General features: G+C 52.5%; 1 protein-coding gene across 1 annotated transcript in view; it reads left to right on the forward strand.

Moving 5' to 3' along the window:
- Nucleotides 1–417: 417 nt before the first annotated feature.
- Nucleotides 418–13,860, forward strand: part of C20H3orf20 (chromosome 20 C3orf20 homolog) — a 28,422-nt gene continuing 14,979 nt past the window's right edge. The window contains exons 1-7 of the mRNA XM_077106264.1: nucleotides 418–883; nucleotides 1,809–1,949; nucleotides 2,892–3,011; nucleotides 3,567–3,705; nucleotides 4,533–4,808; nucleotides 11,082–11,234; nucleotides 12,193–12,313. Coding sequence (XP_076962379.1) covers nucleotides 418–883; nucleotides 1,809–1,949; nucleotides 2,892–3,011; nucleotides 3,567–3,705; nucleotides 4,533–4,808; nucleotides 11,082–11,234; nucleotides 12,193–12,313 — 1,416 coding nt within the window. The remainder of the gene's footprint in view (nucleotides 884–1,808; nucleotides 1,950–2,891; nucleotides 3,012–3,566; nucleotides 3,706–4,532; nucleotides 4,809–11,081; nucleotides 11,235–12,192; nucleotides 12,314–13,860) is intronic.

Here is a 13,860-nt window from a genome sequence, read left to right on the forward strand (position 1 = left end):
AAGGCAATGTCCTTCTGTCTCCGTAGGCTTTTATCAATAGGCCACAAGTACGGCGTCCGCCCTTGGATCTCTCAAAAGGTACCTGGGGCCTTGCCTTGTTCCCGGGCCTGAGTGTCCCCAGCCCCCCAGACTGATCCTGTGGGAGACTTTGGGGGACCACCCTCAGGCCCTTCAGGGAGAGACGGGAGGGTGGGCAGCCTTGGTCCTGCTGGGGGGACCCACCCCTGGCTCCTTCTCTTTCCCAGGGAGGAACCTCGGGATCCATGACCTGTAAAGGCCCCTGGAGCCCTGCCACTCCGTCTGTCCCCAAGGCTTCTCCGTAGACCAGGCTGTCTGCTCTCAGGCGCCCCTCGACAGCCGCAGGTGTGTCCCCCTGAGATGGACAGTGTCACCTAGCAGCGGGCACGCATGGGCAGCATGAGTGACAAGAGCAACCGCGAGCTGTACCAGCAGTACACGGCCCTGGCGCCCAGGCTGCTGGCCCGCGTCTCCAAGCTCCTCATCCTGTGCCGCGGCGCGGGCATCGCCGTCCCCAAGGGTATCAGGAACATCTTCGAGTTCACCTGGGGGGAGCTCATCACCGACCCCGCGGTGCCCACCGCATCCAGCATCCCGGGCCTGGACGTCAGCCTCGGATGTCCCCCCGTGCCACCCGTGGAACCCACCCCCGCGCCATCCCTGGTCCAGAAGAAGCCACCCCCGGCTCCACCCCCGCCGTCCACTCTGCCCACCGCCGCGGGCTCAGCCAAGCTGTCTGGCCCCTCTCCCGTCCCCGCCCGCCACACGGGCCAGGAGACCCTGCACAGGTTCCAGCGACAGTCCATCCACCTGCTGACGGAGCTCCTCACCCTGAAGATGAAGGCCATGGTCGAGTCCGCCTCTGGTAAGGCCACCAGGTGCCCCCAGCCCCCTTGTGGCCCAGGCATGCAGATGCACGTCCACCGCGCCCAGCGTCCCTAACAAAATCCAGAATGTTCCAGAATCTGAGCCTTCTTGAGCGCTGGACCTGATGGCACAGGTGCAAAGTCCCACACCTGGTTCACGTGGCAGGTCACAGCCAGACCCAGGAGCGCCACACAGGGGCAGAGCCACGCCCAGGCTGCGGCCAGGGAGGCGTGTGCGAATCCTGACCCTGGCCCTGGCCCCACCCCAGGGGAGCTGCTCACAGAGGTGCACACGTCACACAGTCCAGACACTCTGGGCCCAGGCCCTGGGAGACCCAATAAGTGTGTGGCCGCAGGTGACATGGGGACGCACCTGCTCACTGCCTCCTGGTCCTCCCGCTCTCTCCCGGGCCCCCAGCTCCACAGAACTCGGATTGGGAGGTCAGCAGTGGAGACCATGGGTGGCCAGGGCCCTGGCGGGAGGAGTCTGGGGTGCTCAGTGGCTGTGGGGACAAGGGACCCCAGCAGGGCTGACGGGTGGGGTAGTCTGCAAACCCAGACCGTCAACGGACCAGTCCAGCCACCAACGGGGGGAGACACAAGCACCAGGTGCCTCCCAGGGGGCAGCATCATCCCAAGGTCAAGGTCACCACTAAGGCAGCCTCCGCAGTAGAGGCCGCTGGACGGTGCATCATTCAGATGCCTGCAGCCTCCGCGTCCAGGCCCGTGGGTGGGAAGAGACAGTGACAGGGACAGAGGCTAAAGCGGCCCCATGATGGGTCTCGAGACCCCTTCCTTGACCCCCTGGCTGACCTTAGGGTGTCCGTCCACTCTGCCCTTATTCCCGGGGCCATTGGCAAAAGGTGCTGGGCACGCGGCAGCCCGTGCCGGGAAGGACCCGTGCTGCCCAGCCCCTTCCCTTAGCAGGAGCCAACCCCATGGACATCACGAGGCGCTTCGTGGAGGCCAGCCAGCTCCTTCACCTCAGTACCAAGGAGACGGCCTTCGACTACCTGGTCGGCACCGTCGGGAGGGACGGCTACAGCGCAGGGCCCCCGCTGAGAGGTGGGCACCCGGGCCTCGGGGTCCTCAGGTGCCGCAGGGAGGCCGGAGAGTCCCCACCGGGAGCTGCCTGGGGACCCCTGTGAGGAAGTCAGACAGGAAGGGTGACTGCAGAGTTGTGTGGAGTGGCCAGGACACGGGGGCAGTGTCCCTGTCCATTACAGGGAAAAGTCGACGCACGGTGGTCCCCTTGGACCAGGGGACGCCAGGAGGGGGGGGAGGATGGAGCAGTCACACACACAGGAGTGGTGACACGTCCCCAGCAACGGCGACAGACAAAGAAAGGCTTATTTTCTTTCCCCCAGTGATAGTTTATATCTTTTTTAAAAAAAATATTTAATTTTTAGCTGTACTAGGACCCGATACCTTTATTTATTTATTTTTATGTGGTGCTGAGGATCGAACCCAGGGCCTCGCACGTGCTGGGCGAGTGTTCTACCACTGAGCCCCAGCCCCAGCCCCGATCTTTTATATCTTAAGCTTAGTAGATTCCCAGGTGCTTAAAAGTACTCCCCGTTGGGCTGGGGTGGTGGCTCCGTGGTACAGCGCTCGCCTAGTATGTGTGAGGCACTGGGTTCGATCCTCAGCACCACAAAAAAATCAATGAATAAAATAAAGGTCCATCAACATCTAAATTTTTTTTTAGATTACTGTTAAAAGTTTTTCTAGGGAAACATTAAAAAAACATATGTCATTGCCGGGCGTGAGACTACACACCTGTCATCCCAGTGGCTCGGGAGGCTGAGGCAGGAGGATCGAGAGTTCCAAGCCAGCCTCAGCCAAAGCGAGGCCCTAAGCAACTCAGGGAGACCCTGTCTCTCAATCAAATGCAAAATAGGGCTGGGGAGGGGGCTCAGGGGTTGAGTGTCCCTGAGTTCAATCCCTGGAACCAAAAAAAAATTAAGATAATAAACGGAAAGAAGACGCCCGCTGTGTTCCTCCCAGAGTCCCTCACGAACATGTCGGCCATGGGTGTGAACTCGCCTTACCAGCTCATCTACCAGTCCTCCACCGCGTGCCTCAGCTTCTCCCTGTCCACCGGGAAGGAGATCAAGAAGAAAACAGGTGGGGGGGGGGGTCCCAGCAGGACCTCAGGGCCCTCCGTGGGGGACGTGGGGTGGCGGGCTGCCAAGACAGGAGACCAGCGACACCCCTTGGCAGGGTGGTCAGACCTGGGCTCCTAATTGAAAGGAACAGATGGGCTAGTCTCTCTGTCCAGGCTCAGATCCGTCTGGCCACAGCCATCGGGGGAACTAGAGTCTCCACAGAGGTGTTGGGTCCCAAACCCAGCGGGCCCTGGTTGATGTCCCCAAATCAGGCTGTGGGGTCGACGACTGTCTGTCTTGGGCCCACCCCTGCCCCATGACAGTGACCCATAAAAGGAGCTGGTGCATCTCCGCCACTGGGTACTGGCCTGGCGTCCAGGGCGGGGCCACCGGGGCTTAGGAGAGGGAAGAGAGGGGACAAGCAGGGGCCCCCCTCCCGGGCTGGGGACTGTTGGGGTCTCTGCTTTGTTAAGTCTGAACCCCGAAAGCACTAGTGGTGGGGTTCAGTCACTGACCCTCGGTCATTAAGCCACTTTGAAGGTCAAGTGACTCCCCCTAACCTCTTGGCCTCCAGGTACCGGCAAACTCAGGGTCCCAGAGGACTCCAGTATGTCGCCCCCTCAGCGAACAGTGGGACCCTCTCCCGAAAGTGTGGAGTTCACTGACCCCTGTCCCGAGGCTCGGGAAAAGCTGCAGGAGATGTGTCGCCTCATGTGAGCGCCTGTGACGGGGAGGGGACAGGTGTTCTCAGAAAACCCACTCCTGGCCCAAAGCCCCCCGAGTGTTTTGCTTTGGTTTTGGTTTTGGGGAACCAGGGATCGAACCCCTGGGCGCTCTTAATCATGGAGCCACATCCCCAGCCCTTCTCGTTTTGGATTTTGAGACAGAGTCTCTCTAAGTGGCTCGGAGTGGCTCCGTTGCGGAGGCCGGCCTCAAACCTGCGATCCTCCTGCCTCAGCCTCCCGAGTCGCTGAGACGACCAGGCGCCCTTCCTGGTCTTGAATTTCTTAACACAGTGTGTCATGTGCTCTCCCACCAAAAGGACAAGAAAGCTCTCAACACAAACATAAAACATTCACGTAGGTGATTCACAGTATTTACCATTGGTCGGTCCTAAAAGGCCGAGCAAATGGTCCAGAATTTATCCCGAGGGGCCAGACCATAAAGGATTTAAAAATCGATTCTCATCTCAGTCACGTATGTCCTTGGGGGTCACTGGGCCAGGACATGGGCAGCTTACCGCCCCCCCCCAACCATTTACCTTTGTTCTATGACCTTCTGGAAAGAAGTTCTCTTCCCAGGACCTCAGGACGGAGGTGGGGGCTGAGCAGAGTGTCCCAAGCCCCCTCCTGTGCACATCCCCACCCCATAGGTCCTGGTCCCCACCCTCCAGCGAGCGGGGTCAGTCCAGGGCTGGTGTCGGGGGACTGCCACCTTCTAGTTCCTCCCGAGGATACCGAGGACAGGGACGCGTCCTGGGGACACTTGGTTACTGGGGACGCGCTGTGGCTTCTGGAAAATTTGGTCTCCCTGGCTGCAGAGAAGCGGAGAGGACGTCGTGGAAAGGCAAGAACATCTTCTACCCCATGATCCTCCGCAACTACTCCACCAAGCTGCCCCTGCACCCGTCCAAGGGGGACGCGCAGGCGCTCGGGGTGCAGCCGTCCCACGTGGTGTGCGCTCCGGTGGCGACGCCCTTCCCGCACCAGGCCCCCGCCCAGGCCGTCTCCCTGCTGCGCCCCTCTCAGGAGTGGAAGGTGCCCAAGAAGAGCGCCAAGCTGCACTACTCCTTCTACGACGGCTCCTCCTTCGTCTAATATCCTTTGGGGCCTGTCCCGACCCCAGGGAGTGCGGGGTCTGGCCCAGCCTCCCTGGTGACTTGGTGACTTCCACTCGAGAAGCCCGTGGTGGCCCTCCAGGGTGGTCAGAGTCCACCCTGCTCCCTCTCGGGAGGGCCAGAGGAGGCCCCCCCATGTGCCAGGCCCCAGGTCCCTGCCAGGCTCTTGTCCCCAGGCAGGTCCCAGCTGACAGCTGAGGACCTTTCTTTGCTTCTCTGTCCCTGTCTCAGTGGTTGACCCCCAGGTCCCTGCCCGAAGGACCCCAAAGGTCCACGTCTGCAGAGTCTGAGCCTCACCCCGGATGCTCCAGGCCTGGCCCGAGCCCCCTGCTCACCAGGCCTGGCCCACGGTGCAGGACACCCAGTGTCCCCCCAGGCCTGCTGAGGGACCCGGGTCCAGAGCTGCAGATTTACCAGGCTTTACGCCCTTTGAAAAGCCGCCTCTCTTTGGAGGGCGAGTCCCGGGAGGGGACTGTACCTCACGGTGGAGTGAGCGGATGGGCACCGAGTATCAGGAGCGTGTGGCAGACCCCGGGGGCGGTGCGACCTACAGCTTGTCACGAAAGGAATCTGGTGGCCAAGCCTCAAACCAGAGGGGGCTTCCTGGCCTGGATTTAGGGCCCTCCTTTGGGCACCATCTTGGTGCCTTTAGGATCATTCCATTCTGCAGAGCCACAGGGTGGGAGGCAGCGGGGGACGGACCACAGCTTCATCAGGAACTCGCTGGGGACCCGGGTGCCCTCCTTGGAGGACAGGGCAGGGCTCTGAGCCATCTCGGCTCCTGGCACAGGGGACAAGCTGCCCCCTGGCTCCCTGGGAACAGCCCCCTCAGTTGGTCTGGCCTCCTCTCAACTGGGAATTCGGGATTTAAGGGCTCCTTTCTCTGTCTGCAGACGAATCTACTGTCACTGTCCCCTCAGACCTGCCTTGGGGACACCCTCAGGTTTTCCCAGTGTGACAAACTTCTTTCTGAGGGCAGCTGCTGCCTCTGATGGGTCCTGGGGCTCCCCCTCCCCCTGTTCCCGACTCCTCACTGCATGGAACAGAGGGTCCCCCTGAGACCCCCGTGGGACGTGTCTGTGCCGTAGGGTGCCCTCGGGGTGACCTGGGAGAGGGGGAGCTGCAGTCTTTATTCTCTCACCGGTTCCCAAATTCTGAGGCCCCCACCAAGTCTTTGGCTCATTGCGGCTGGCTCAGGTGACATGCCCCAACAGGGACCCCATCCTGGCAATGAGGCGTTATCAGAGATGAGGGGGTCATCCTTGGCCGGGGTGCCCATGGCCCCGAACCTACGGGAGCAAAGACGCGTCTTCAACAAACGGCGCTGGGAAAACTGGGAATCCACATGCAGCAAGATGGAATTGAGCCCCCGTCTGTCACCATGCACAGAACCCAACTCAAAGTGGATCAGGGACCTTGGACAGAGACCCTGCGCCTAGCGGAAGACAAAGTGGGCCCCAATCTCCATCACGTGGGACTGGTCCCCGACTTCCTTAATAAGACCCTAGAGCGCAAGAATTAAAACCAAGAATCAGTAAATGGGGTGGAATCCACCCAAAAGCTGCTTCTCAGCAAAAGTGACAATACTGCACATCTCTCCTCTCATCAGATCTACGACCTGAAAACATTTCCCTGAGACTCTGAAGTGCCTCTCCATTCTCTAGACGTCACCCTTTGGTGGATAATAGTTTTACTGGGGGCCGGTGCCGGGGGCTGAACCCGGGGCCTCACAAGCCCTATCCTGGGTCCCCAGGATATCAAGCGAGCCTCAGCCCCCCAAGGTTTCATTCTGATGAAGTCAACATTTTTGCTGCTGTGGTTGCTTATGTCTTTGGATTAGCATTTTAGAAACCATCGCCGAACCCCAAACCATCAAGATGCACCCCTACCGTCTCTCCTAAGATTTTGAGAGTCACAGTTCTTGCACTTCGGCCTTCGCTGTATTTCAAGTTGATTTTTGCAAGTGGTGAGAGCTCACGTCCAATTTCCTTCTCTCGCCTCTGAATAGCCAGTTGTCCCAAAACCATTTGTCCCCAGCAAACGGTCTTGGCCCCTCTTGTTAGAATCCAGTTGATTTTAGGGCTGGGGATAGAGCTCAGTTGGTAGAGCGCCTGCCTCGCATGCACAAGGCCCTGGGTTCAATCCCCAGCACCAAAAAAAAAAAAATGAAAAACAAGAAAAGAATTCAATTTATTCTAAACAGAGGGTTTTAATTTTAGACTGTCAATTCTAATCCATGGACCTAATCTATATCTAGCTTTACACCAGTATCACACTATTTTGATTATTGAAGATTTTTGTGGCGAGTTTTAAAATCAGCAAGCGTGAATCCCTGTAGTTTGTTGTTCTTTTTCCAAAATTTATCATTTTTCGTGTGTGTGTGGGGTCCTTTACAGTCGCACATGAATTTCAGGGTCAGGTTTTCGTACGCTAAAGGGGCCCATGAGATTTTCAGAGGATTTGCTCTGAATCTGTAGACCTTTGAGGAGCGCTGTCCTGAACAATATTCAGTCTTCCAATCTGTAAACACCAGCAATAAAAAGAGGCGATATTGCTGGATTAACAGCATCAAGAAAAAGGAAATACTTAGAAATAAATAACCAAAGATGTACAAGACTTGTACGCTGAAAATTATAAATTATTGCTGAGCTAAAGAAGACTTAAATAGAAGGATGGGCACCCCATCACCATGGGGTCCTGCGACTTTGCTGAGTTCATTTATTCTGCTTTTTTGTGGGGATTCTTGAGGATTTTTTTAAAACCTTTGGTCATGTCATCTGGAAACAAAGATCACTTACTACTTTTCCAATCTTGAGGGCTTTTTATTTCTTTTGGTTACCTAATCTGACTGTGGCCGGCACTCCCAGTGCAATGTTTAGTGAGGTGGTGAAAGCAGGTGTTTCTGTCAACTTTTTCGTATTATTCTTCTAAAACTCTTTTAAAAATATGTTTTATAATTGTTTTAAAAAATATATTTTAAGAATATATTTTGGGGGGGCTGGGATTGTGGCTCAGCGGTAGAGCGCTTGCCTAGCACAGGTGGGACCCGGGTTCAATCCTCAGCACCACATAAAAATAAAGGCATTGTGTTGTGTCCGTCTACACCTAAAAAATAAATATTCTTAAAAAAAAAAGAAAGGAAAGAAAAAGAATATATTTTTAGAATACATTTTAAATGAATATTAAATTTAAATAAAAATCAAATTTTAAAAAATGTATATTAAAATATATTTTTGTCGTTCTTTTAAAAATGTATCTTATCATTCTTTTACTAAAAATATATTCTTTTAAAATGGTTTTTAAAAAATATATCTGTAAGGTTGATAGAACTATCACACTCTGTCATTCATGATTTTAGGAATTTGAGGGTTTCTTTCTTTCTTTTTTCCTCGATCTCTTGGGAGTTTTACTGATCTTGTGAAAAAACCCAACTTTTGGATTTGTGTTTGTTTTTCTGTTCTCTGTTTCATCTTTCTCCGCCCTGATCCTCCCCACTCCCTTCCTCTGAGAGCTTTGCTTGGTCCACTCTTCCTCTCCTGGTCCTGAAGGTAGAAGGAGCCGTTGTTGGCTGGGATCTCCCCCCTCAGGGTGGGCATCTGGAGCTGTGAGCTTGGCTCTGAGCCCTGGTTTCTCTCCCTCCCATAGTGTCGACACGTCGTGTCTGTTTTCACCCATCTCAAAGGAGCTTCCAATTTCCCTCCTGACTTCTTGATCCACTGGTTGTTTAAAAGGGCGTTGGTCAATTTCCACACGTTTTAGGAGGGTTCCGGGTTTCCTTCTGTTAATGATTTCCAGTTTCATCCAATTGTGATCCAGGAAGATACTTTCTATAGTTTCAATCTTTTAAAAATTTATTGGGGAGCTGGGGCTCAGTGGTAGCGCACTTGCCTGGCCTGTGTGAGGCACTGGGTTCAATTCTCAGCACCACATATAAATAAATAAAGTCTATCAACAACCAAAAAATTTTTTATAAAAATTTATTGAGACTTATTTTGTGTCTCATGTGTTGCCCACTCCAGAGAATGACTCTGGTCAACTTGAGAATGTGGGTTCTGCTATAGGGTCCTGTACGTTTCCTGTTAGATCTGTTATTTGACACTCTGTTCAAGTCCTCTAATACCTGATCAGTGTTCTGTCTACCTATTACAGAAGGTGAGACAGTGGTGTCTCCAACTATTATGACAAAGCTACTTCTTCCTTTAATTCTGTTAATTTGCTTCATATATCTGAAAAACAAAAAGGTGTGTATTTATCTACGATGTTATGTATTCTTGAGATATTGACCCTTTTCTGAATCTGTAGTGTTCTTTTTTTGTCACTTGTAAAAATGTTGGACCTGAAGTCTGTTTTGTGTACTATCAGCATATCGTATTCTCTCTTGGTCCTGATTTGCATAGAATATCTTGGTCCATCATTCCACGTTCACCCAAGTTGTGTCTTTGGATCTAAATGGAGTCAACCCCATAGAGTCGCGACATTTTTTTTTTTTAAACACATTCTGCCAGTCACTGCCCTTTGGTTGGAGAGTTTAGTCCACTTACATTTAAAGTAATTTCCAATTTGGAAGCATTTAAGTCTGCCACTCTGCTACTGGTTTTCTACATATCTGACGTCTTTTTTTCCTCCATTATTGGCTCTGTTGTATTTTTTTTGTTGTTGTTGCATGCCGTTTTGATTCACTTCCAACTTCCTTTTCCTCATATGCTTATTTTCTTAGTGGTTACCTTGATAGTGGATTTAATAGTGTATCTCCAAAATTCACGTCTATCTGGAACTTTGTGGCACTTTGGTATAATGGCCCTAGGAAACGGGTACTACAATTGATAAAATCGTTTGAATTAACAAAATCCCTCAATAGTACATAAAACTCTGGTTCCTAAATAGCTCCACCCCTCCCTTTTAAATCATTGTTATCAGAAACTACACCTTCGTATGTGCACTCTCTGCCCGTTAACAGATGGGTAATTGTCGCTTTATTATCTATCATTCAAACCATGTTTCAAAAGGAAAAATTTCAACAGAAAAGACAGGAGTGCTCAATGTTAGATTTTTGTTGCGAAACCAGCTATTGATCTTCTTGAAGGTCCCTCTTACATGAGTCTCTTGATGTTTTCAAGATTCTCTGCTTTTTTCTTTGGATGGTTTAATTGAAATGTGTTTCAATTATGAAAGATCATCAAATTGATCCTACTTGAAGTTGGAATATGCAGATTCATGCCTTTCATCAAATTAGAGGCGCGTCAGCCATTATTTCTTCGAATGCTCTTTCTTTCTCCTCTCTCTAGCTTCCTCAGGGGGACCATTACGCATGTGTTGGTACGCTGGATGGCCTCCCAGACGCCATTGCGGCTTCGTTACTTTTTTAAAATTCTCTTTTCTTTCTGCTACCCATTCTTCTGGACAATTTTAACGGACTTATATTTGAATACAATGATTTTTTTTTTCTTCTAGTACTTCTAACCTGCTGTTGAACGTGTTTAGTGAATTTTTTATTTCAGTACATTTAGCTCCAGGATTTCTTTTAGGTTATTTTTTATTTTTATTATTATTATTATTATTATTATTATTATTACTACTACTATTATTATTTCTATCTGTTAATGTCTTCGCTTTTCAGCTGACCAGAATTATTTAGGAGAGTAGATCCCAGTGCCAATCACTGAAGTGTCCAGGGCACCACTTCTGAAACCCCAGCACGCCAGACAGCAGCCACCAACACCGTGTCCTCCCTGGTCAGGGCTAATGCCTTTGGGGGCCTCTTTGGCAGGAAATCGACAGGGAAAATCACTCTTTCTCCTGGATCGGAGGCAGCCTGGCAGAACTAAATGGCTCCAGAGACCAGATCCTGGCTCTGCCACCGATTTCCTGGGGGTGTGACATGGAACAGGTCATTTTCTACAGCTTGGATTCCCCATCAGTAGAATGACCTTAGTCTTTGGTTTCCCGGGACTTGGCTGGTGTTAGCACCGAAAGTTCCATGTCCCCAAACCCGTGACGCCCAGGAAACTCTGCTGTGTGAGATGGCGACAAAAGACCATCCACCGCAAGGTGGACGGCGAGAAGATTCAGGGAAACTCCCGGGGCCCTGGGTGGTCTCCGGAATCCTTTGGTCGTGCCATATGCAAAGTGCGGACGGGCTCTCGAAGCCAGGGAATGAGACACCAGGTAGGTGACATGTAGATTTGCGAGCCTGGGGCCCTGGAGAAGAGAACGGAAGTGTCTGCTCTAGTTGTCCTTGACCCTTCCCGCCAGCTATCCTTCTGGAAACGTCGCCATGTGTCAGATCCCGACCTGCTGCCGGGCCAGAGCCATCACCTGTCTTTTTAGTGACACACCTAACTTCACCTTTCTGGCCCTGTTCAGCGCCGAAGGCCACGGCTATGTCCACTATAACACAAAGTCCCGGTAAGTGGGCGGGGGGGTCCAGATCACTGAGATCTTGATTGACAGTTCTTCTAGAATCCTTCCTTCCTTCCTTCCTTCCTTCCTTCCTTCCTTCCTTCCTTTTCCTGCGTGCTGGGGATTGAACCCAGGGGCCTTCTACCACCAGGCCTTGTTATTTTGAGAAGGGTTTCACTGAGTTGCAGAGGCTGGCCTTGAACTTACGATTCCCCCTGCCTCAGCCTCCCAAGTTGCTAGGATCACAGGTTTGCACCGCCATGCCTGGCTTCCGAAAGAATTCTTTAGTGGTGAAAAGCATCTTGTATCAGGAACGGGTGAAGGAGAGGCATGCGTAGCACTTCTGTGTGTCTCTTAAGAGAAGCACATACTTTTCCCCAGCCAGAGGTTGATGTTAGTGTAACTTTCCATAGGAACTGTTCTTTTTTTGCTGGAAGGAAGGGTACTAGGGAGTGAACTCAGGGGCACTCGACCATTGAGCCCCAGCCCCAGCCCTATTTTGTATTTTCTTGAGAGACAGGGTCTCACTCGGTTGATTTGTGCTTTGCTTTTGCTGAGGCTGGCCTCCAACTCGCGATCCTCCTGCCTCAGCCTCCCAAGCTGCTGTCATTACAGGCGTGCACCACGGTGTCTGGCAAGGAACGGTTCTTAAAAGAAATGAGTTATCCCCATATTTTAAGTGTGCCAGTTCCCATTTTGATGCCTGCTATCATACATGTTCAGAGCACAGATTTCATTTCTTCCCTCTTGGGGTTTGGCCTGATGCTGTCAATCCTCCTCAGAATGGCGCTTCCTACAGACCCCCCCAGAGCCTCGACAGGTGCCAAGGGACCTCAGAACATCCTAGGCAGGGGACATGAAGCTGGCATCAGCCTGAGGCAGAGTCTCAGCGCTGCCTGCCCGTGGGGATGAGGGTGTCCCTCCGGGGCCTGGCAGCGGCTTCTGACTCCAGCGTCTCTCCCAGCTCCCCGTACGTCTTGGTCTTCGATGATGAAGGAGGGACCACCAATGACCACAAGGGCTACATCGTCCACAAGTGGAGCTGGGCCTCCAAGACGGAAACTCTGCTCTCCCTGGAGTACAAGGTAGGGCTGGGCGGAGGGGTCTGTGGTCTCGATGGGAGGTTCCAGGTGGGTGGGCAGTGGTCCCCGTTTGGCTTACAGTCACTCCTGGCTGCTGTGCTAGTGATAATGATTGCTTTTGCTGAGGCTGGCCTCCAATGTGCGATTCTCTGACTGGCACTATTCTTCCTACTTAGATTTTACTATGAATATCATCATATTTTATTGTAGAAATATCCTTTACTTTTTGGGGCGGAGATGGAACTCAGGGGCACTCGACCACTGAGCCCCCCACCCCAGCCCTGTTTTGCATTTTGTGGAGAGACAGGGTCTCCCTGAGTTGCTTATCGCCTTGCTAAGTGGCCGAGGCTGGCCTCCAACTTGCAATCCTCCTGCCTCAGCCTCCTGAGCCGCTGGGATGACAGGCGTGTGCCAGCACGCCCAGCTCCTTTACTTTATGAAGTAACGATTACAGTAGCTGGTGGCTTTCTTTCGAATGCCTATTTCGTGACAGTAGTGGAAGTCAGCCATTCTGTGCTGGTCTCCCCAGGTCTTTGTTTTTATGACTTTATTATTAAAAAAAAAAAAAACAAAGAAACCCGGGAGTCGAGATAGATGGCTGACGATCATGAACCCATGTCTCACTCATGTGATTATCTGTCTAGTCATTCCTCAGAGAGTCATTCCATAGCAAGGGATACTGAACTTGTAATATTAAATGGCTTTAATACATTAACCAAGCCATTATATGTGCTCAGGGCTTTACCAAGGGCAGTGTCTCACCCCTGGTGCTGGTGACACTTGGGGACAGGTACTATTTTATTATCCCTGCCTCACGGGATGTTTAGCAGAATCCCACCGGGTGCCGGGGGAGAGTCTCTCCCAGTGGGGACAACCAAAGCCATCTCCAATGCAGATGCGAGGCCCGGCCTCCTGGAGGTTCTGACTCCGCAGGTCTGTCGTGAGGTGGCAGGGCCCAGCTGGGGTTCCTTCCACTCAGTCTCAGGGTGGAGTGTCACGTGGTGTCCATGTTCGGGTCTCCATGGCCGCGTGGAAACCTTGTCCTCCACGAAGACCGCAGATGGCTTGAGGGCAGGCAGCCTGAGTCCTGAGTCTCCAAGAGCTCACAATTGCTTTGCCAGGCGTGGTGGCACACGCCTCTGATCCCAGCAGCTTGAGAGGCTGAGGCAGGAGGACCTCGAATTTAAGGCCAGCCTCCGCAGTTTAGCAAGACCCAATCAGAGTAAAATAGAAAGGCTCTGGGTGCAGCCCAGTGATGGAGCGCCCCCTGGTTTCAACCCTGAGAACTACAAAAAAATAGAGTTCCCACGCTTTTGGTGAATGAAAGCTGGGACAGAGGTGCTTGGCCTGATACTGTGGGTGGAGAGAGGAGGAGGTATGGGTGTCAGGCTGGGGGCGTTGCATGCTGTCTCAGACCCTTTGTTTTTACCCAGATATTGACCATTTCCGGGGTCCCTGGTTCCTTCCTGAAAACCCCTGGGGGAACCATCTAACTCTTCCTCCCCTCCCCCTCCCCTCCCCTCCCCTCCTTCCCTTCCCCCTCCTCCTCC

The sequence above is a fragment of the Callospermophilus lateralis genome, chromosome 20 (genome assembly GCF_048772815.1).
Source record: "Callospermophilus lateralis isolate mCalLat2 chromosome 20, mCalLat2.hap1, whole genome shotgun sequence".
NCBI lineage: Eukaryota > Metazoa > Chordata > Mammalia > Rodentia > Sciuridae > Callospermophilus > Callospermophilus lateralis.